The sequence below is a fragment of the Dendrobates tinctorius genome, unplaced genomic scaffold (assembly GCF_039654945.1).
Source record: "Dendrobates tinctorius isolate UK_male_01 unplaced genomic scaffold, ASM3965494v1 ptg000070l, whole genome shotgun sequence".
Classification (NCBI taxonomy): Eukaryota; Metazoa; Chordata; class Amphibia; order Anura; family Dendrobatidae; genus Dendrobates; species Dendrobates tinctorius.
In genome coordinates, this window is record NW_027361738.1 from 73,703,706 (window position 1) to 73,728,379 (window position 24,674).

Sequence of the window (24,674 nt, forward strand, 5' to 3'; positions counted from 1 at the left end):
TAACACGGGTGGTATATAGCAGTATGCATGTCGCATTTTATGGGGGGGAAAAGGCACATTTATTTAAAGGGGTTGTCCAGTGAAAAGTTATCACCTATCTGCATGACGGGTGATAACCTATTGATCGGTTAGGTGTAACTGATCGGCAGCATTGGGAATTTTTATCCCTATAATAAAAGGGACTGACAGGTCGGACAGGTCGGATGCCAGAATGCCACTCCATTCATTCTCCGTGAGGCTGCCAGAAAAAGCCGAGTGCAGCATGAATGGAGCGTCAGTCGAACAAGCGCACTGCAGCTCTATCTTACCCAATTCTGCTGATCAGCGCGAGTCCCAGAAGCCGGATCCCCTCTGATCAACAAGCTATTCTTTTCACAGGACAACACCTTTAAGCTCTAGGTAAATGAATACATAGGGGATGGGGTAACACAATTCTTGTCTAGCGGCATAGAAATGTCTTAATTAGATATAGCTTTGGAAACGACTTGGCACAAAAGCGTGCTCCTTCACTGCTCGATGAATAGTCCACGCGTTTCGGGTGGAAGGAATACTTTGCCATTTTGTCTCTTTGGGACGTTCTTGCACCTTTCTTTCTCGGAATTGGGGAACTCCCAACTTGTGTCTCTCCAGTTGTTGGTAAACTAGAAGTCGCAACATCTCCGGAGGTATACTGGAAGTTGTAGTGCTCCAGCAGCTGGAGAGCCATACGTTGGCGATCGCATACATGGTTGGTTATTGGAGGCCTCCTTCTTGGATACAGCCATGATACAGCTTCTGTTAAGATGTAGGTATGTACATCATGAAAGTACAATGGCGTTCAATACTTTTTCTGTGCTTTGTCAATGACCTTAATACCAGAGGAGGAGATTTTTGATAATTGATTCCCTGGAAAAAAAATTGTTATTGAAATCAGGTTGCAACTTTCATTTCCAAAGCATCTCAGATAAATGAGAGCCGCAATGTGATGGCTTACTTTCTTTTTTTCCCCCTTTTGATAAATGTTCCTCACTGTATTTATGCAATGATTCTTTTTTTTCCACCATTTTTATATGGAAACTTTATACTTCAAATTTTTAAATAGAGATTCTCAGTCTGTGATACAGATTTATATTTCAGTCCAATCGATTTTAATCTAATCAAGTCAAATCAAATATTTTAATTGAATCCACAATTTTTATTGCTTTTAGGCGAAACTTTTATATCTCTATAATTTTTCTTAAGTGAAATATTGCTGAAAGCAATGCTGTATTTCTAGAAATGAAGACGCTCTGATTTATAAGGCTTGCTAACATTTTCTATATATTTATGAAAACGTTTCATTTGTCCACTGAACGCTGAATATTGTGGCCCGACGAGATAAACTGGCCCGAAAAATCAAGTGGTCTGGAAAGAAAGGGAGCTCATCCCGAGTGCTCTTCACGCTACATCATTGTTTGGAAACTGTAGTTGCAGAATTCCCAAAAAGATTCTTGAACAAACCCCTTTCGCTTTCAACATAAAAAAAATCCACCCCATGAGCTACATCCGTATGTAAGAACCGGCGGACAGGTTCCCTTTAATGTCTTGATACTATTCGAGTGGACTTTCCTACATATTCTTACATTTTCTGTGAAGAAAACAGACCTTACCTATTCTATGAAAAGAGGGAAGAATGTTCACCTGTCAGGTCAAAAATGAGAACTTGTTTCCCTAATTGAGTCGTAGATGGAACCTTTTGAAAGTCCATTCTTACCAAGAAGAAAAGTCTCAAGTTCCAATTTTTGGCCAGAGAGATATGAGCACCAGAGATGACCATGTAGATCCACCAAATCCCATCCTTCAGGATTGGGACACATATCCATCATACACTATATAGACAAAAGTATTGACACACACCTCTTTATTTACCATTGCATTTATAGTTTTCATTCAGTCCCGTTGCTACAGATGTGGAAAATGTGGCCCTCGCCCTTGGTGTAGAACATCTGTGCAGCTGTATACAGCCGTACATCACCAAGCACAATGCTGAGTGTCAGATGGGGTGGTGCAGAGCCGCCACCACTGGACTTTGGAGGAAACATGTTCTGTGCTGTGTTTGGATCACATTTCTCTGTCTGGCATCTGTCGGCCGAGTCTGGGTTTGGTGAATGCCAGAAGAACGTTACCCACCCCGACTGCATTGTGTCAGCCATAATAATTGGTGGTGGAGAGATAATGCTATGGGCTTGTTTTTCAAGGAGAAGGGAAATCGTAATGCTTCAGCACGAGACATCTTGAATAATTGTAGCCTGCAACTATGTGGGAAAAGTTTGGGGAAGGTCCTTTTGTGTCCCGTGCACAAGATCCATACAGACATGGTTTGGGGAGTTTATTGTGGAAAACCATGACCTCAACCCCCATCCAACACCTTTGGGATGAACTAGAAAGAGATTGTGATCCCAGCCTCTCCCCAACAGCCGTGTCTGTCCTGACAAGTGCACTTCTGAACGAAGACAAATATTCCCGCAGACGACTCCAAAATCTTATAAAATCCTTCCCCAAAAAATGGTATCTATTATATCTACAGTGGGACCGACTCCATATTAGTGTCTATGTATGCAGAATACAAGCTTTAATAGGGGGCACATACTTATGTCCATATAGTGTATATCAGCTTTCTTGACCCGTGTGAGTTTAATAAGAAAATAATAATAATTTGGGTCTAAACCAAATTTTCAGGTTGTTAAGGAAAATATAGGATAGGTTGATGAAGGTCGCCAGGTGTCAGATGGCAGAGCGGCCACCAGACCACCACTCCGGATATGTAGACACTGGAATAGGGCAATGAACTTGCTTCACTATGGAGACATGTACTTTCATGTCCTGATATGCATCCCAAAGTAATACACAAAGCACACTGAGACAATGTCTAACCAAAAACGCTTCCACCCAGCGGCTGCTGCTGCTTCTCACAGACAAACATGGAAACGGGAAAATGAGACCACGATCTGTTACTAGAAACTAATCCAGTTTAAGCATGAAGCAAAGCAGAGTTTGACATATAAGGTCTCGGAGTTCAAGGCGTTGCAGACGGTTTGCATGCAGCTGTGCCATATCGAACACTCTGAGCTCTGCTACATCCGCATGCAGTGAAAAGGGACAGCGGCTACAGCGCCGCAGCGTATCGCGTTTCTTATTTTATGATAACAGGTGCTACGTTCTGAGAAGCAAAATCTGTCTAAAATTAAACCAATGCTTGAAAACTTCTTACGGGATCACTAGTCATTCCTTTACAAAGCGGTCATTAGGAGGAGCCCATCGGCCATGGAAAAGAATATGGGACATATAAATGGTATTTATGAAAAAAAAAAAGACTGTAAACTAGTGAAAGTAATGAAATGTGGCAAAATGCACGGGCAAACACTTACCTTTCTCTCCGATAGTTTCTTTTTCATGTCAAAGAAAAAATAAATCATTACTTAAACATAGTGTATAAGTGAGGAAAATTAACGATTTTAAAAATTCTATTAAAAGGATTTCTAAATTTCAGATAAAAACTACAACTGTCCTTTATACACCCTTCCCAGGTCCAATGCTGAGTCTCTGCAGCTGCTCCCGGTGTTTGTTGTTGTCTGCAGCTCTGACATCACGCCAACAGCACTGCAGGCAATCAGTGAGCTCGTTGGCTCTACACAAGTAGACGTACGAGCTGCCGAGCTCAGTGATTGGCTGCAGTGCAGTTGGGGTGATGTCAGAGCTGCAGACAATAACAGATACTGGGAACAGCAGCGAAGATTCAACGCTGAACCTGGGGAGGGTGAGTCAAGCACGCTTGCTTGCTTATTTTCAAAATTCCCATAGGAGGGTGCAGAGAGAAAGGCACCTCTACATTCCCAGCATAGATGCATGTCTCACCTCTGCAACCTGCACCTATCAGATATTTCTAGAGTATTCTATGGAATTCTATCCAAGGTGGGAATATCTCTTTATGCTCTCTTTGCCACCTCTGACACAACCCTGGGTTCAGAGAAATCAATCTACAGACTTAAATCTTATTTTATAGAGGATGTCTGGTTTATATGCAGAATTTTGCTTGCCCCATTATGGAGTTTGAAGTTAAAGGGAATCTGGATTTGGGATTTTTCCTACCTCATCTGAGAGGAGAATGATGAAGGGTCAGAGTCCCTGATTCCAGCAATGTGTCACTTACTTTACTGGATGCTGCAGTTTTGATTAAACACTGTTTTCTCTGCTGCAGATCTAGCGGTTCTCTGAAATGCTGAGCCCTGTATAACCCCGCCCACATCACCGATTGGCAGCTTCCTTCCAATCAGTGGTGACAATCAGAGTTGGAGGCGTGGTTGGACTACCTGACAACAGGCCAAGTAGTCCCCTAGTGATAATTTCCTGATGATAATACAATGATTTTTATAAAAACAACAGCAAGCAGCCCATTAAGTGACACATCTCTGGAATCAGGATCATTATGCCGTTCTCGGATTAGGTAGCAAATCCTGGTGACAGATTCCCTTTGGGTGTGAGTTAGTAATTTTTTTTGCCGGGGGGAATCCAGCTGCAGCCAGTTGTGTTACAATGAGGAGGAGGGAGGACAGGTCTGAGCTCCTGAGACACACAAGATTTCTTTATATAGCTATTACTTTTAATTATAATATTATTGAAAACTGAATCAAAGATAATCACTGTGGAATCGCTGGGATAATTTTATTGTGCATTTCTTGTATTTAATGTTTCATCAAAGGAAATTTGTCAACAGGATTTAATCGCTCAACCTATTTATATGGGCATGTAGCACTTTCAAAGACTAACCCAGCAATACCTTTACATGGCCGGTCCGTTCCTCTGTGACTGAGAAATCAGCATTTGAATTTATATGTAAATGAGGCTAAAGTGCTATGGTAGATCTGAAGCCTCTGTCATTAAAGCAATATTCCCCGCCTTGCACTGGTTCCTCCTGCTTTACTGACAGCCTTTACGCTGTGTGATTTCAGGCAAAGGATCCGACAGTCTAGTAGAGAATAGGGAGTAGAGCTGGAGTGACAGAGGCTTCAGATCTACCATTGCTCTTCATCCTCATTTGCATAACAATTCAAACACTGACTTCTCAGTAACGGAAGAACGGACTGGCCATGTAAAGGTACTGCTGGACTTGTTGTTAAAAGATCTACATGAGTATAGAGAGAGCTTAGGGGAGAAATCCTGCTTGCACATTCCTTTTAAAGTGTAATTAAACTTTTATTTAATTTTTTATAATTTTGTCCACTAGGGTAAGTTATCAAACTTTGCAAATCACTTTATTAGGGAATTTGTTTTGATTCCTGAAAAAAAAAGGCATGTAAGTGGCTTACACAAACCCTGCTTCTCCCCAGTCTATTGGGATCACACATGCAAGGAATACGGCCGAGTCTCGCATGTTAATACCCGGCACTGCTGCGTGCGGCCGCATAGCAATACATGGAGCCGCACGCTCCGCTCCTGAGTGCCGGGTATTAACATGCGAGACTCGGCCGTATTCCTCGCATGTGTGATCCCAGCCTAAGCAAAACACTTAAGAGGAGGAGACAGGTGATGAAACGGTCACTGCCATCATCTGTACTCCAAATGAGTATGCTCTGATATTAATATGCAGCTGAAGGCAGGGAAATAGACCGGGGAAAAGCAGGTGTATGAACGCTGTTTACATGCACATTTGTTTTTTTACAATAATGAAGACAAATTCTCTAATAAAGTGATTTGCAAAGTTACATAACTTTCCTCTGTGGACAAAATGGTACAAAAAAATAAAAGTTTAATTACTTTTTCAGAACAATCTAAATAAGAGCATGACTTCGCATAATATGAAGATGCATCACTATACAGATAACAATATATATATTTTTTTTTTCAGGCAAGCTTCCCCAGATGTGCAAATGTCTGATTGATGCTAAGATAGGCAAAAACATAACATACCTGTTGATCCCATGAGTTTTGGCAAGTTCTACGAACAATCTTAGCACATGGATAGTAAAATAAATGATTCAACAAGTTAAATGCTGCATCACCACTAGAGGGCGTCTCTTATAGATTTCCATGTATATGCAGCTGCAGTGAGCTCCCTCTAGTGGTGACTGTAGCAAGTTGGATTTGGAACTTTTTATTATCAGAAAAATGGTGCCATATTATAAAACTAAACAACACAGAATTTTGTGGCTGGTTGTATTAAAAAAAAAAAAAAATAGTTGTTCAAGAGCACATATTCACGTTGAAGACCTATTGCATTGGTCTTTGTAAAAACCAGTGGTGTCTGCAAGCTGAATGACATACACATCTTTAGTACGCAGCCATTATAGTTTGTCAAGTAGTAGGAAGTGAAACCTTGTCTTGTAGTAAGGAAGCAATTCTCATTTTGTTCTGCTTAGATCCAGCTTCACCATTACATGTAATATTGGAAATATACAGTACATGCAGCACTGGCACTTACTTGTAACCCCAAGCTGTTATTCCTAACACCAAGACCAACACTAGCATGGTACCAGCAATAGCTCCTATGATAATGTTTGTACTAACAACCCCTGAAAGAGAAGCATATGCAACATCAGTCACTCCGAAGCGGAGGCAGAACAAGGATTGTATAGGTAATGGTATAGTAAAACTGCATAAAGTACACATTACATAATAATAAATCAGGTGATATGCATACTGACCATCGTTAACCTTCATGTCCTTTTTCTGCTTGTAAGGAAAATACGTGCTGCAATCATCCCCGCTGTAGTCCTCATCGCAGACGCATTTCAATTCATTGCTGCAGATCTGCAAATTAAGGACATATAAGCTTTACATTGGCATCATGATAGAAAGAAGATATGCTGACTTCATAAAGGAATGAGTAAGCTCATATACTAATATTATTTGGGTATCAATTTCATTCAGGTTTTCTAAATCTATACATGACCGCTAGTCTGTTTACTTCTCCCTCTGGCAGCTATAAATATAGTCCACAATAAGTCACCATGTCAGGCTCCTTCTCCCTTTGGCAGCTGTAAGTAACATCCCCAGTAAATAATATAGTAAGACTCCTTCCCTCTCTGGCAGCTGTAAATATAGTAGCCAGTGATTTCATAGTCAATCTACTTCTTTCTTTAGTAGCAGTATATATTGCTCTCAGTAAGTTCCATAGCCAGTCTCTATCCTCCTCTAGCACCTGTATATATAATTCCCAGTAAGTTCCACAGCCAGTCTACTTCCCCCTCTCGCAGTTGTAAATATAGTTCTCAGTAAATCTCCTTCCGTCTCTATCGACCGTATATATTGCCCTCAGTAAGTTCCAAAGTCAGTCTCCTTTTGCCTCTGGCAGCTGTATATATTGTCATCAGTGAGTTCCATAGTCAGTCTCCATCCTCCTCTACCAGCTGTAATTATAGTCCCCAGTAAGTTCCCTAGTGAGTCTCCATCCTACTGTAGTAGCTATAATTACAAGCCCCAGTAATTCCCCTAGTCAGTCATCTCCTAAGGCAGTTGTAAATGTAGTCCCTTCTATGTTACCCAGTCTCATTTCCTGTCTGGCAACAGTAAATATAAGCCACAAAGTAAGTTCCCCAGTCAGTCTCCTTCCCTCCCTGGCAGCTCTTATATGTATATATTAGGGCATAGCTGTTCATCTAATTCCCTTGTTTCATTATTAAATGTTAAATTTAGAAACCTGCCTTTGGTTCTTCACCAGTAAAGGGATGTGAACTAATTAGGCATTTGTCTACTTACACCATGCCCGGAACAGATCTTTTTTGAGGTGCCAAAACATGAGCTGAAATTAAAGTGATCCACAGGAAGACATCGATGATCCAGACACATCATTTGCTCTCCGCACGGTGTGCCATCTTCTACGTATCCAAGATCAGTTTCCTCGTCCAGTTTTACATGACCACCGCTGAGAAGATGAAGTTATAAGCGGTTATGCTATTTGACGTCTGTAAGTCTAGGTCTTCCCATAGGTTTAGGAGGCCTGTGCCTATGGCGGCTTTGTAATAAAGGACGGCGATCTTTACTCCATGCATATCTGCTCTGTATGTGATGCAGTCCTTTGCTTTTAGACTCCAACTTCTTTATTATAAGATAAGGTATTGATGGCCGACTCCTTCACCTCACATTTACCCCAAAAGACTAAACTTTAATTGGGGGGGGGGCTCTTGTGCCTACAGAATCCTTATCCAATACCGGTTACTACTGGACTTAACTGAAAACAGTGAATAAAAGATCCCTGATAAATCTTAAAGGCCTGATCACCTCTCTGGATCTTTCTTTCCATTTTAGTGTACATTGGCATTTAACATAAAATAGCAATAAAATGTAACAATGCTTTCTGATCTAATTTTATTTTTTTAATCGAATATATTTTTTATGTTATTTTATGTATATGATTATAGGGGCAGCCATCTTGTCTGAACTGCTGTTAATAGCACCCACATGGACCATAATAACCTGGTGTGTGGAGAAGTTCATTGACTTCTATGGAATATTGTAAATAGTGGATCCTGTGTTATCTACTGTATATAAAGGTGTTATCACAGCTCACCTCCTCCTGTACAATGACTGATATCATCTATTGTGAATGGTGGATCCTGTGTTATCTACTGTATATAGAGGTGTTATCAGTCATTGTATAGGAGGAGGAGGTGGTGAGCTGTGACATCACCTATTGTGAATGGTGGATCCTGTGTTATCTACTGTATGTAGAGGTGTTATCAGTCATTGTACAGGAGGAGGAGGTGGTGAGCTGTGATATCACCTATTAATATACTGTAATGAGTTGGCCTCTGAGAAGTGACTTCTACAGACAGTGTTAGGCCGGGATCACACATGCGAGAAACTCGGACGAGTCTCGCATCTTAATACCCGGCACTGCCGCCGTCACTCAGATCGAAGCATGCGGCTGAATGTATTTCTATGCGGCTGAATGCTCCACTCTCGAGTGCCGGGTATTAAGATGCGAGACTCGTCCGTGTTTCTCGCATGTGTGATCCCGGCCTTAGGCTGATATCAATGACCAAGGTGAAAACTGCAAGATTTCAGGATTCTTTATGTATAGCTAGACAGTAGCAAAGATAAGAAAAAACACACATTTTTTCCATTTGAACATAAAAACGTGTATATGTATAATACTGGTAACACTCAGGGATAGGGGTAGTTTTCCCCCCTTGTAAGCTATTTGTGGGACTGTGACTCCCATATTATTTACCTGCAGTTTAAGAATTTTCCTTGATTTTGGACAGATGACGTTGTAATTGAGTCAAGCAGTTCTCCAAGTCTTGGCACCCCAGAAATGTTAGTACACAAAAGATAACCACAAAGGACATCCCTGAAAGACAGAGAGGAACACAAATTGGGAAGAAGTTGCGACTTACACCAGCTTAGACCTAATTCACATACACTCCGTAACCCCCGATCGTAGGTCTACTGATCTGAACCAACAGCCTCAGCAGTGGAACTGCAGCCCGAGCATGGACTTTATCCAGCCTTATACCTATTTGCCCGTTACTTTCTCCCCCACTTCTAAAATTCATGTCAGTGGTGTAAAATGGCAAAATTTGCTCAACAAATTTGTAGCTTTTTTTTTTTCATGCCATGTTTGAAAATGGGAAAGACGTCACGATTGGGAATTCTGTTCTTCTTCATAATATTCAACATCAGAGATGCCTGACAACTAATTATCCTTCCCAAACACATCATGGGATTAATTTGCAGGCTTGGCCAATCCGTAAGCGTAGGATAACCTTTCAGCCGACTTCAAGGGGTTGTCCAAAGATTGACCCTTGTCACCGATCCACAGGAAACCAGGGGGGGGGGTCTCATCACTTGGACCTCAACTGATCAGTAGAATGGTGTTCTCCTCTTTGAACGTGCAGTACCATTTAAAGGGGAACCTGTCTCCAGGTTTTCCATATCTAAACTACGACCATCACCTTTAATGCCTCTTTCCCGGCAGTCTAGCAAGCTGTATATACAGTAAGCCCCCGACCCACTCTTCAGATCCCCAAAATACCTTTTATAATCCCCCTATACGGCGCTATCCGGTCCGATGGGCAGAACGAAGTTCGCCAAAGCAGGAGCGAGATTGGGGACACTGTGTGGATGACATAGGACGCATCATGCACAAGAAGCTGGGTAGGAATATGACGATTGTGGGGATAGAGGCAGTGCCGAGGCAAAACCAGCGACTCGCCATATGGGAGGGATTATAAAAGGTATTTTTTGGGGATCTGCATAGGGGGTTGGGGACTTGCATACAGGTTGCAGCTTGCTAGACTGTTATAGATGAGGCATTAAAGATGGTGGTTGTGATATTGGGAAAACCTGGCGACAGGTTCTCTTTAAAGGGAACCTGTCACCAGATTTGGCCGACACGAGTTACGGCCACCACCTTTCAGGGCTTATCTAGAGAATTCTATAAAGCTGTATTTCTGCCCCCAACCCAACTTGTAGGGAAGAAAAATAACTTTTATTATACTCACTTGCGGGGCGGTCCGGTCCGAGGGGTGAAGCTATTCTTGGTCCGGTGCCTCCCATATTCTTGCGATGCCGCCCTCCTGCTTGGTTCATGGCTCCCTGGCATCGTGCTCCTGCGCAGGCGTACTACTCTGCTGAGAGCAGACCAAAGTACTGCAGTGCGCAGGCGCTGGACCTCTCTGAACTTTCCCAGTGCCTGTGCACTGCAGGACTTTGCTCTGCCCCCAACAGGACAGATAAGTACGCCTGCGCAGGAGCGCGATGTCGGAGAGCGATGAACCAAACAGGAGAGCCACATGGCAAGAAGATGGGAGGCGCCAGACCAAGAAGAGCTTCACCCCTTGAACCAGACCGCCCCGCAAGTGAGTATAATAAAAGTTATTTTGTTATTTTTCTTCTCTTACAGGTCGGATTGGGGGCTTATCTACAGCATTATAGAATGCTGTATATCAGCCCTGAAAGGTGATGGCTGTATCTCTTATCGGCCAAACCAGGTGACAGGTTCCCTTTAAGGATTATGTGACTGATGGAAATCACTGAGCGCATGCGCCAATACTACGTTGAGCTAAAATGTGACAAATTTATTATTAAGCATGCTCAACGCTGTATAAAAACTTAGCATGCACACTGCAGAATTGCTCCTTACTGCTTGCTGCATTGTATCCACGTATCCTTATTGCGGCCACAGTTGCCCTTTTCGGTGCCTTCTATATTCAGCTTATCATAGCAGTATCTGTCTGCGGCTGCCGCTTCTGCAAAAAGAAATCAGTAATCTCCTGTATATGCAGGTATCACTGTATTACTGTAACCCCTCATAGTATCACACATATCTGCCCATTAGATGTCATAAAACTTGTCTCAGCTCCAAGATCTCGACTGATATCAACTTTTCTAAAAGGAAATTGACCCTTTAATCAATTTTTACCCTCCTGACCCTTAAGTCCTTGGGTCTCTGCAATAGATGAAGGGTGGATAACATACACTATGGGCTCGAATCATCAAACCAATCTAGATGCATGGAAATCTTGCAAATTTTGACGCTTCGCTGGACGATCATGGCTGAATGCAGCTTGACAAAAGTGTCATAAATGAAAACAGAATGGTGCACATCAGCTGAAATATGCCCCAAATTCATCAGCTCTTAATGAAGATGACGTGTCTTACTCCAGCGCATTCGTCATCGAGGCTGTCACCACTTGGGGGGAGTTTAGGGTCTTACGGCTCCCAATTTATTATTTAGTACAATGTATACGTAAGTGCCCTCTAGTGGTGGCTGCGGCAGGTGGAAATTTTTCATTTACGTCTACGTTCTTTGGAGGGAATTTGGAGCTCTGTGTTACAAAAATGTAAGTATGATTCTTCTTCAGATAAATTACGAATTTATCACAGAATCGACACAAAGACTTGGATCCACAGTAAAAATGGCATTGGGCTCACAGGCAGTTTTTCTTTACACCGAAATTGGTGCTTGAACCATTTTACTGACAAGCCAACACTATCAGAATAAGATAGGTCCGTAAATACTTACGGTCACCCCAGATGTATTTGCACTGCCTGTCTCTGGTTTTACATATTCCTCCAGTACAAAGACCCTGCCACGATGAGAACATTTCAGGAAGAGAAACAAAAAGTTTAAGATAAAGTGAGCTAAAACAATACAGTATAAGAATACATAGAGTACATGTGCACATAATACAGGGTTACAAAACTCACCACCAAGCCCTGATGCACTATGTGTATTGGGACACCTACAGGAGCTTTTATGAAATCCCACGCTAAATCCATAGGAATTAATGGGGTTGCCCACAATTGGACATTGATGTTGGAGGAGAGGCCTGGCTCACAATCTCCATTCTAGTTCATCCCAAAGGTATTGGATGGGGCTGAGGTCCGGGCTCTGTGCTTCCACACCAAACTCCCCCAACCATGTCTGTATGGACCTTGTCCACTGGGCACAGTCATGGGCTGCAGAAAAGGGCCTTCCCCAAACTGTTGCCACAAAGTTGGAAGCTATAACTGATCAAAATGTCTTGCCTGCTGAAGTATTAAGATTTACCCTCACTGGAACTAAGGGGTTTACGGCAACCCCTGAAAAACAAGCCCATAGTATTATCCCTCCTCCACCAAACTGTACAGCGGCACAATGCAGTTAGCCAGGTAACATTCTCCTGCCATTCCCCAAAGCCAGACTCCTCCTTCAGACAGAGAAGTGTGATCCATCATTCCACACAACACATTTCCTCCAGAGTCCAGTGGTGGCGGCTTTACACCACTTCAACTAACATTCAGCATTGTGCTTGGTGATGTACGGATGCATACAGCTGCTCGCGATGACGCTCCCGGCAGGGGCGCAGTGTTGGTGCTGATGTTAATACCAGAGGAGGTCTGGACTCTGCAGTTATGGGGTCAGCGGAGCAGTGGTGACTTTTCTGCCTTCTGCTCCTCAGCACTAGCCCCCCTGCTCTGTAACGTTATGGGGTCTCCACTTCGGGGCTGAATTCCCGCAGCTCCTTCCACTAATCAATAATATCACTCACAGGTGATGGGGGAAGAATCAGAAGGAAGAAATGTCATGAACGGGCATGTTAGACTGGTGGCTCCTATTAGGTCCGCGCTGGTATCTGTGACCTCTGCACCACCGGCTATTCTGTGACATGTTAGAAAAGGCAGACGACACGGGGAGGGGCCAAAAGTTATACACTGGAGGAGAGAGGCCGGAGGTTATACACTGGGGGGGAGAGGGGCTGGAGGTTATACACTGGGGGGGAGAGGGGATGGAGGTTATACACTGGGGGGAGAGGGGCTGGAGGTTATACACCGGGGGAGAGGGGCCGAAGGTTATACACCGGGGGAGAGGGGCTGGAGGTTATACATCGGAGGAGAGGGGCTGGATGTTATACACCGGGGGAGAAGGGCCGGAGGTTATACACCGGGGGAGAAGGGCCGGAGGTTATACACCGGAGGAGAGGGGCCGGAGGTTATACATCGGGGGAGAGGGGCCGGAGGTAAGACAAGAGGGGCCGGAGGTTATACACCGGGTGTGAGGGGTTGGAGGTTATACACCGGGGGAGAGGGGCCGGAGGTAAGACACCGGAGGAGAGGGGCCGGAGGTTATACACCGGGTGTGAGGGGCCGGAGGTTATACACCGGGGGAGAGGGGCAGAAGGTTATACACCAGGGGAGAGGGGCCGGAGGTTATACACCGGAGGAGAGGGGCAGAAGGTTATACACCGGGGGAGAGGGGCCGGAGGTTATACACCGGGGGAGAGGGGCAGGAGGTTATACACCGGGGGAGAAGGGCCGGAGGTTATACATCGGAGGAGAGGGGCCGGAGGTTATACACCGGGTGTGAGGGGCCGGAGGTTATACACCGGGGGAGAGGGGCAGAAGGTTATACACCGGGGGAGAGGGGCCGGAGGTTATACACCGGAGGAGAGGGGCAGAAGGTTATACACCGGGGGAGAGGGGCCGGAGGTTATACACCGGGGGAGAGGGGCAGGAGGTTATACACCGGGGGAGAGGGGCCGCAGGTTAGACACCGGAGGAGAGGGGCCGGAGGTTATACACCGGGGGAGAAGGGCCGGAGGTTATACATCGGAGGAGAGGGGCCGGAGGTTATACACCAGAGAAGAGGGGCCAGAGGTTATACACCGGGGGAGAAGGGCCGGAGGTTGTACACCGGAGGAGAGGGGCCTAAGGTTATACACCGGGGGAGAAGGGCCGGAGGTTGTACACTGGGGGAGAGGGGCCGGAGGTTATACACCGGGGGAGAGGGGCCGGAGGTTATACACCGGGGGAGAGGGGCAGGAGGTTATAAACCGGAGGAGAGGGGCCAGAGGTTATACACCGGGGGGGAGAGGGGCCGGAGGTTATACACCGGGGGAGAAGGGCCGGAGGTTAGACACCGGAGGAGAGGGGCTGCAGGTTATACACCGGGGGAGAGGGGCCGGAGGTTATACACCAGAGGAGAAGGGCCGGAGGTTATACACCGGGGGAGATGGGCAGGAGGTTATACACTGGGGGAGAAGGGCCGGAGGTTATACACCGGAGGAGAGGGGCCGGAGGTTATACACTGGGGGAGATGGGCCGGAGGTTATACACCAGAGAAGAGGGGCCGGAGGTTATACACCGGGGGAGAAGGGCCGGAGGTTGTACACCGGAGGAGAGGGGCCTGAGGTTATACACCGGGGGAGAAGGGCCGGAGGTTGTACACTGGGGGAGAGGGGCCGGAGGTTATACACCGGGGCAGAGGGCCGGAGGTTATACACCGGGGCAGAGGGGCCGGAGGTTATACATCGGGGGAGAGGGGCAGGAGGTTATAAACCGGAGGAGAGGGGCCAGAGGTTATACACCGGGGGGGAGAGGGGCCGGAGGTTATACACCGGGGGAGAGGGGCCGGAGGTTATACACCGGGGGAGAGGGGCCGGAGGTTATACACCGGAGGAGAGGGTCCGGAGGTTATACACTGGGAGAGATGGGCCGGAGGTTATACACCGATGGAGAGGGGCCGGAGGTTATACACTGGGGGAGATGGGCTGGAGGTTATACACCGGAGGAGAGGGGCCGGAGGTTAAACACCGGAGGAGAGAAGCCGAAGGTTATACACCAGGGAAGAGGGGCCAGAGGTTATACACCGATGGAGAGAGGCCGGAGGTTATACACCGGAGGAGTGGGGCAGGAGGTTATACACCGGAGGAGAGGGGCCGGAGGTTATACACCGGGGGAGAGGGGCCGGAGGTTAGACACCGGAGGTTATACACTGGGGGAGAGGGGCAGGAGGTTATACACCGGGGGAGAAGGGCCGGAGGTTATACACCGGGGGGAGAAGGGCTGGAGGTTATACACCGGAGGAGAGGGGCCGGAGGTTATACACCGGGGGAGAAGGGCCGGAGGTTATACACCGGGGGGAGAAGGGCTGGAGGTTATACACCGGAGGAGAGGGGCCGGAGGTTATACACCGATGGAGAGGAGCCGGAGGTTATACACCAGAGGAGAGGGGCCAGAGGTTATACACCGGAGGAGAGGGGCCCGGGGGTTATACACTGGAGGAGAGGGCCAGGAGGTTATACACTGGGGACGAGGGGCCAGAGGTTACACAAAGGGAACGAGAGGCTGGAGGTTATGCACCGGCGAGGAGGGGCCGGAGGTTATTCACAGGGGCATTGGGGGCAATGAGGCGATATGAGAAATCTGAATTCAGTGATTAAGATGTGTGTCCTAATACTTTTCTCCATATGACAAAAAAATGACAAATTGAATTACCTCTCGGTTTTCACAAGGGTATCCATCCAATTTGTGTATATTTGAAGGACACTAAAAAAAATACAAAGCAAATACAACATAGTATAAATTCAATTCTTTAAGCTAAGAATCCCCTTTAAAACTAAAATTATACTTAAATACTCTTATAATAGCATATTAGCCCTTTAAATGCCAGAATCAACACTGATGATGGTGATTAAAGGGAAGGAATGAGTGAGGATCCCTCATTAATCAGGTCACAGAGAATACATGAGACCCATGCCGAGTAATGGCAGACAGCCCAGGACACATTCACATTTTTTTGGCCATATTTCCTTATGTTATTTATGCCCTGATAATTGACTGTGTACCATTATATGCCAGTACTTACTTAATAGTTAAAAAACTAAATAAAAAAATTCATTTTGGGATTCAAACATAAAAATTCATTTCAAAAGGAACGTCAAAAGAAAAACATTAACCCTCCAAACATGCATTTTTTTCCAAGAAAGATAATAACGTGTTAAATAAGTCTCGGCGGATTGAACTGTATAGTATCATTTATTACTGTATTTCCGAAAAAGTATAAGAGAAACAGCAGCAGAATTGCTTTTTTTACTGAAATAAAAATTAATATCAATTAAAAACTAACGCATGTGAGACATTATATGGCAGCTATCACTCACAACTAATTACTCAAAAGACAAAGAATAAGATTGCTGCATTAAAACAAACAAACAAAGTTATCACAGCTATAGTGTAAAATAGAAAAGTTAGAAAAATTAATCTGAACTTTCTTGAGAGCGACACTTTTGTTTTGGAAATTAAAACAATAAAAAAAGGAATACAGAAAGAAAAATTATTGAATATGCAGAATTCTGTGTTGTTACCTGGCTTGAATTTCCTGTACACATTTCTGGTATATCACAGTCGTTTACAGCATCCCGACAAAACACTCCTTTTTGAATAAACTTCAAGAAATATTGGGCGGTACATAAGTTAAAGGTGCACATATAATAACTGTATAATATGCATCAATCATATTTTGTCAACAGTCTTTATCGAGTTTAAAGGGAATGGTTTTATGCAAGCACCTAGCAAAGCAAGTGGTCATGGGGTAGAAACACTGAAACACTGGTAAGCACGAATATTAGGATTACAGTAGGATGGGAAAATTGTTCAATATTTTGGCTTGATAAGAAGTGCTAGATCAGTGGGGATCCGACATCTGGGGCTCCCAACTAACCATGTGAATGATAGAAGCTCCTTCCACTTATCAATAATATCACTCACAGGTGATGGAGGAAAATTCAGAAGGAAGAAATGTCATGAACAGGCATGTTAATACCAGAGGAGGTCTGGACTTTGCAGTTATGGAGTCAGCAAAGTGTTGGTGACTCTTCTGGCCTCTGCTCCTCAGCACTAGGTCCCCCGCTCTGTAAAGTTACGGGGTCTCCACTTCTGGGCTGAATTGCCGCAGCTCCTTCCACTTATCAATAATATCAGTCACATGTGATGGGGGAAGATTAAGAAGGAAGAAATGTCATGAACGGGCATGCTAATCCAGTGTCTCCTATTAGGACCGCGCTGGTATCTGTGACCTCTTGCACCACCGGCTGTTCTGTGACATGTTAGAAAAGGCAGAGGACATGGCGAGGGGCTATACACCGGGGGGCAAGAGGCAGGAGGATATACAATGGGGACAATGGGGCTGGATGTTATACACCGGGGTCGAGGGGACGAAAGTTATACACCGTGTATGCCAGGTCCCCAATATGCAAACAGTTCAAGCAACACACATATATATTATACCCACCCAGCGCCCCCTAGACATGTGAAAGGCTCTTGATGTTTGGTGGGCTAATATGGGGCTGTTTTTGGTTATGCTTCTTTTACCTGACATGCGGAGCAGCACAGTCCGTCACTGCACTGGGATCCCTCGGTTAGCATACATTTCCTGCAGCACTCCCCTCCTTCCGTTGTACACTCCTATGGATCAAGAACACAATTTCATTATTGGATTCTGCGTGGCAAGAGTGTATGTAAGTATATGTCATGGAGGCAGATTACACTGCTGCTCCAGGACCCCTAAAACGAGTAATGCTAGTGCTGGTTGGTCCTGGGTTCCTCCAGGGTGGGGCAGCAATGCGTAGGATTCTCCTCCCCTGAGGAATATCATCACTGACAAATAAAGAGGAGGAAATTTGACCTATTAAAAGACATGGAAGGGAAAGTAACATCAAGCCCCAGTACTATCCGCAATCATTACTTTACTGTTCTCATCCAGGGTAAATATATACATACAACATAATATACACTGTATATATAGATATATGTAGATATATATATACACATATATATAATTTGTTGTTTCCTTACCGCCACAGTGCCGCAGTCACATTCTTCTCCTGCTTCAACAAAGCCATTGCCGCATTCAGGGGGATCCAAGAGCTGCAGAGCAAAATGAAAAACAAGTGTTATAGTGATATATACCTGATCTATAGAGACCATGAGTTCAGTATAGAATCACTGCACACGTAGAATATGCTCAAAGTGAACTTTTTATTTATTGACGGCGATGAAGCGACAGCTGACGTTTCGGCCTAACAGCGGCCCTCACTGCGGAGGCACAGCGGTGCTTGCATCCCCCACTGCGCCACCAATGATTTTCTGGTTTACCTCCAGAACTTCTGCTCTTCTGGAATCAGGACCACTGGCCACATTGGATAATCTGCATCTTTTGAAATATTGCCTAGCAGTGATACTAATTACCCGGTGACTACAGACACTCTACTTAAAAAGGGCGACTATGTGATAAAGGCCGCTGTTAGGCCAAAACGTCAGCCGTCGCTTCATCACCGTCAATAAATAAAAAGTTCACTTTGAGAATATTCTACGTGTGCAGTGATTCTATACTGAACTTATACTTACTGGACCATTGGCTCCTACTCACTAGTTTCGTCGAGTGCTAACCGACTCTAGTATCTATAGAGACCATGGTCATACAACTAATACAGCCGATCCGTGGCAATTCCCGTGAAATATTCTCGGAATACTAAAGGGTTTTTTTTTTTTAGTTTTCTGCATTTATTTTAGAGCCAAAATAGAATGATTTATGATAAATGGAGAGCAGTAACTTACCATAATTCCTATGAAGTCTGGTCTGTGACAAAAAATAATAAAATAGCCCCGTAATTGCTAAAAAAAAATGTGAATGCCTGCTCACTGCAAGAGGAAAGGAGTGGCTAAAAAATACAAAAAGCCAGGACAAGGCATGAAAAACACATGGGGACCCACCACTGAAGCTAGACTACAGCAAGCTGTCAACAATAGTGTTTATGCATGTGCCGTAGTGAGTCGCTGCAGATGGTTTACTAATTTTAGGCATAGTACCTCGCCTGGGAATATGGGGGGAACAGCCTTAGTGAAGTGCTGTGTCCCCTTCTAATTTTTCACTTGAATGGGGTATGGTTGCAGTTACCTACACAAAGCAAAGTAGAAGAGTGCCAGCTCTGCGCCCCTTTCATTTTTAGAATCAGTGAGGGATACCACAGTTTGGACCAACACCAATTATTAAGTGATGTCTTATCCAATTCATATGCCAGCTCTTTATAAGATGGCAAAATCCCTTTAATAGTGGAAAAGGGTATCCCTCATTTTGGACTCTTATCTATCAGCTGGAGAGGAGGACCCGACATGTCTATGCATTACACTGACATCTCATTAATTACAATGAAAAATATTCAGAATTGAGAGTCCTCGGTTGTTGATCACAGCAACATGGATATGAAATTACTGGTATTGAAAGGTAACTTCACATCTCAGAGAGAGAGACGTGTTTGGGAGTATAAATTTATGACGACCTTTGACACTCTCAGTGCTGGAATGAATGTGTCGCATGGATTTATGTCTTTTTACATCAATTAAGGAATTTGCTTTCAAGACCTGGTGGGGGCATCACAACACATTAGGAGACCCCAATCAGAGGACTATAAAACATCCGGACTCCTTATCTATGAACTGGTCCAATATTTATGTTTCTCCCTCTCCCATATTGATAGTTCTGCTTCACGTCACTTGTCTTATCCATTGCATTTTTTCTGTGCTGTATTGTGTATAAATATGTGACTCTTCAGATTTTGTATTTGTCCATGCCTGATGAAGAGACCTGAGTAGTCTGGAAAGCTTGCAGTGTGTTACCATCTTTTCAGTTAGCCATTAAAAGGTATTAACCACTGAGGACTCTCAATTCTGAATATTTTTCTATCTACTGGCTAACACGGTACAAAGATATACATCTTTCCTGTAATTACAATGAGGCATTATGTAATGCCTCATATTCCCTGCGGGGACGCTGTAATTAGAAGGATAAGAAGGATCCCAGCAATGGGACACTCTGCGATCGGCTTATCATCAAGGGTTCCTTCTTATATCCCAAATCTGTATGTATGGTCCTTACCTCAAACAAGAATAATGACACGCACCTTTAAGGGTTTATTAAACAGACAGGCTCCGCCACCGCTGTTCAGAAAATCATGGTATTCCTGGACATCGCAGGATGAGAACTTGTTGGGGAGATAATAGCTGTAACACAGAAAGCAATAATTATACAGATGCAGACTTAAAACAGACAACATCATGTGTCAGGAGGAGAGGTACGGTAAGTCCTATTGATTGATATTAGGCATACTCCATGGTGATTCCTTAAAGGGATCTTCTATTTATAATTTTTAAATACCTACCTGCTTTGCTGGGTTAGACGACACGAGTCGCTGAGCCCAGCGATTGCCTGCAGTGGTTACATGCACTGTAGTGGTGATGTCACTGCTGCAGCAGCGGAAAGGCGTCACCGGAGCACGGGGAAGATGAGTAATGTTTAGTTTTTAGTTTTTAACATACACAACTGGGGGCAATCCTGTTTTTGTATTTTTGGTTTTATTTATGGGTGTTCTACTTGGAACAGTTGTCTTTTGTCAATACTCGATTGGAGGCTCACTAAAAAGGTTGAACTATGACTGACAAGTCAATTTCAGCACCATTAACGAGCACTGATTGACTATGCACAAGCCGTGCGACGCTCATTTTGGGAACAATCATTCTTATAAATGCTCATTCCCCGATTATGAGCTTTACAAGATTGGAGACAAACATAAGGCCAGACGCTGCTGTTAGCACCACTTATGCATGATGGGCACCAAGAATGATTATCTCTGGTGGGCCCACCCTACTCCAGTTTGACACTTGTTCACTACTGATAAGCGACTGGTGTAAATGCCCCATTGCAGGGCAGTGAGATCGTTGTCTTTACTTCTTGTAGAGAGCTAATTTGCATATTTGACCCATGAAGTGTTGCCAATAAGACTACAGACTCAATTGCTTTTTTTTTTTGCGAAAATAAAAAAAAACAACATATACAGTGAATGCAGACTTCTGAATCCTAACAGCGTGTGGTGTGCATGCTGTCAGGACTTTCCAGTATTGCAGATGACAGCGGGAGGTCACATGCCGACTAGACGTGTTCATCCTCTCTCAATTCACAGGACGAGAACGTTTAGTTGGAATGTGGCCTGAAGTATGCAAATCGCATGACAGACTGCGCTCACTTCAACCAGAAAACCCTGACATTGTGCTCACTGCGCACTTTAAGGAATCAGAAGTCTTTTATCAGAAGGCCAAACAACCTTTAGGAAAGTCAACTCCACCTCCCAAAACTGCATCGATAGCATTTCATTTCGTCAGCCAAACCCTGCTGTGCACTGATGAGAGGCAAATCCCCTGGAACACTTGTCTGTAGATGTCTTTATTGCATGACTATTCGTGTCAGCCATCTCTGTTCCCCTTGTTGACACCTCTGTGCCGATATTTTGTGTGAAAATTGGCAGTCAATAACCTGTAACTTATGACGTCATGAGTCAAAGAGGATTAGGGATGAAGACCCTGATTTTTTTTTATACTGTGAACCTACTTTTAGGGCTCTGTAACACCCCATGAATAATTTCAATTTCTGGTCGTCTATATATTTTCATTCACATCACAAGTAACGTCAGAAGAGTCCAGCATCTTCTGACCCCTTTGTCTTCCCGTGGCCATACTGAACCAGCAGGATGATGGGAGAAGATGGGGGTCAGAGGGGATAGCACCCAGTTACACAAGTGTTTTGAGGGTCTCTGGCCACAATATCCAATTCTGCTTTGTTCTCTTTTCTTCGATGGCCTCATTTACGTATTTTGATATTCATATTACGTTCATATCAGGCAATTGTCTCCTATTAGGACCCGAAAAAGAATCAAAGGCATGCGATACAATTACTGCTTGCAACATCCAAGCCTTGTTCTTAAGTGACACCGTACACATCTGAAGGTCACTTCAATACAACATACTAATATTTACTCTCGCTGATCAATTTATCCCATATTCTCGAGCCTTTCATCTTTCCCGAGGCCTTTTTTTTTTAGGCTGAGTCGTGGCTTGGTCGGAGACTGTAAGATAAACGCTGCTTTGAAAAAAAAACAATTAGAAGCGGAGGACTCCATTAGACTTCAATGAACACAATCTGTCTGGTGTAATGAGTGGGGCTTTTCATTGGAGACTGTATTACTGTAGTTTATGAAAGTCTGCCGCTTAGATAATTGGACTTTAATGACGAAGACTAACAATCAATTTAGGGCTTAGAAGGAACGGCATGGAACAACAGGCACATTTACCGACAGCCGCTACGGTTTCCCTTGTGAACTATTCATAGCGGGGACTACAGGTTCCAGCATTCAAATATAGAGGAAATGGTATGGAATTATAATATAGGATCCCTACAGCAATCAACTGCAGACAGGGACAGCGGGCATGTGCCCAAGGGACCTTCACCAACTACCCAACCTTACTGCTCAGGGTGGTTACACTTCTTCCGATTTTGCATTTTCTAGGTACACTCATGGCAGATACTATTTATTTATTTTACTCACTTATATAACGCCATTAATTCCACAGCGCTTTACAGACATTATTGGCACTGTCCCCATTGGAGCTCACAATCTAAATATATGAGTATTATATACTCCATTTGAGAGAATATTTTGGCCCTTGAGCTCTCGGCTCTACATTGGATGGTGACCTGTGCGCGGTTAGGCTGGAATGTGGGGTGCACTGGTTGGGATTAGAATATTTGCATATGCTAAATTCTCCCTCTTTTGTTTCTGTACCTTTAAAGAGGTTTTCCACTGTTAGGAATAATTAGTTTTTACTTAAATGCATGCATTTCCGCTTAAAAGTAATTTTCCCAATTGTCTTTCATTATTGAGCATGCGCCGGCATATGCCATGGCGTTCTATGGCCTGGAAGTATACAAGTATACTTCCGGGCCATAGAACGCAAACGCGTATGCCGGCGCATGCGCAATACTGTTTTTCAGCTTTGCCCACAGTTAGTCAAAGCATACTGCGCACGCGCGAGAGGCCATTTGAATGTGCAGGCGCAAAAATGCTACACAATCGCAGAAATTCACCGAAAGGAATGCATAGAGCAAGCAGAGGAGGGGGGGGACGGAAAATAAGCCCCGCCCATCGGACCGGACCAAGCATATTAACATACAGCGTGGGAGGAATAAAAAGGTATTTATGGATCATACGTGGGGAGTCAAGGGGTATCAAAAGTACTTGTGTAATGCAGAGCTGACACTAAATTGAATGATATTTTTACCTGGTAGCCCAAGAAAGTGGTGACAGATTCCGTGAGATTGTTCTGATGTTCTCACTGAAAAGTTTCCAACTCTTGTATCTGTCTATTTGTGATGCATGTATGTGTAGAATCTGTATATATGTGTGTAATATGTATGTATCCCACCAAGGACAACATCTGCAAGGAGTTTGTATGTTCTCCCCGTGTTTGCGTGGGTTTCCTCCGGGCACTCCGGTTTCCTCCCACACTTCAAAGACATACTGATAGGGAATTTAGATTGTGAGCCCCCATCGGGGACAGTGATGAAAATGTGTGCAAACTGTAAAGCGCTGCGGAATATGTTAGCGCTATATAAAAATAAAGATTACTATTATTATGTACTGTATATGACTTTTAAATCTATATATGCGTAATATGTATGTGTGTAATGTGTATATATATATATATATATATATTTCTTTAAAATCTATATGTGTGTAATATGTAATATGTGTGTGTGTAATGTAGCTATATGTTTGAAATCTACAGTGGGTACAGAAAGTATACAGACCCCTTTAACTTTTTCACTCTCTGTTTCATTGCAGCCATTTGGTAAATTCAAAAAACTTCATTTTTTTTCTCAGTAATGTACACTCTGCACCCCATCTTGACTGAAAAAAACAGAAATGTAGAAATTTTTGCAAATTTATTAAAAAAGAAAAACTGAAATATCACATGGTCATAAGTATTCAGACCCTTTGCTCAGTATTGAGGAGAAGCACTTTTTGAGCTAGTACAGCCATGAGTCTTCTTGGGAATGATGCAACAAGTTTTTCACACCTGGATTTGGGGATCCTCCGCCATTCTTCCTTGCAGATCCTCTCCAGTTCCATCAGGTTTGGATGGTGTACGTTGGTGGACAGCCATTTTCAGGTCTCTCCAGAAATACTCAATTGGGTTTAGGTCAGGGCTCTGGCTGGGCCACTCAAGAATGGTCACAGAGTTGTTCTGAAGCCACTCCTTGGTTATTTTAGCTGTGTGCTTAGGGTCATTGTCTTGTTGGAAGGTGAACCTTCGGCCAAGTCTGAGGTCCAGAGCGCTCTGGAAGAGGTTTTCATCCAGGATATCTCTGTACTTGGCCGCAATCATACTTCCTTCAATGGCAACCAGTCGTCCTGTCCCTGTAGCTGAAAAACACCCCCATAGCATGATGCTGCCACCACCATGTTTCACTGTTGGGATTGTATTGGGCAGGTGATGAGCAGTGCCTGGTTTTCTCCTCACATACCGCTTAGAATTATCACCAAAAAGTTCTTTTCCTATCACAT

The 24,674-nt window shown here is 44.1% G+C and overlaps 1 protein-coding gene across 7 annotated transcripts in view; it reads right to left on the reverse strand.

Moving 5' to 3' along the window:
- Positions 1 to 24,674, reverse strand: part of ADAM22 (ADAM metallopeptidase domain 22) — a 290,157-nt gene that overhangs the window by 38,339 nt on the left and 227,144 nt on the right. For all 7 annotated transcript variants that reach the window (XM_073581902.1, XM_073581906.1, XM_073581904.1 and 4 more), the window contains exons 15-26: positions 20,181 to 20,280; positions 18,076 to 18,147; positions 17,593 to 17,685; positions 16,587 to 16,667; positions 15,718 to 15,768; positions 11,984 to 12,047; positions 11,102 to 11,207; positions 9,188 to 9,307; positions 7,714 to 7,879; positions 6,660 to 6,765; positions 6,437 to 6,527; positions 3,387 to 3,404 (exon numbers count right to left, since the gene is read on the reverse strand). In XM_073581902.1, coding sequence (XP_073438003.1) covers positions 3,387 to 3,404; positions 6,437 to 6,527; positions 6,660 to 6,765; positions 7,714 to 7,879; positions 9,188 to 9,307; positions 11,102 to 11,207; positions 11,984 to 12,047; positions 15,718 to 15,768; positions 16,587 to 16,667; positions 17,593 to 17,685; positions 18,076 to 18,147; positions 20,181 to 20,280 — 1,068 coding nt within the window. The remainder of the gene's footprint in view (positions 1 to 3,386; positions 3,405 to 6,436; positions 6,528 to 6,659; positions 6,766 to 7,713; positions 7,880 to 9,187; positions 9,308 to 11,101; positions 11,208 to 11,983; positions 12,048 to 15,717; positions 15,769 to 16,586; positions 16,668 to 17,592; positions 17,686 to 18,075; positions 18,148 to 20,180; positions 20,281 to 24,674) is intronic.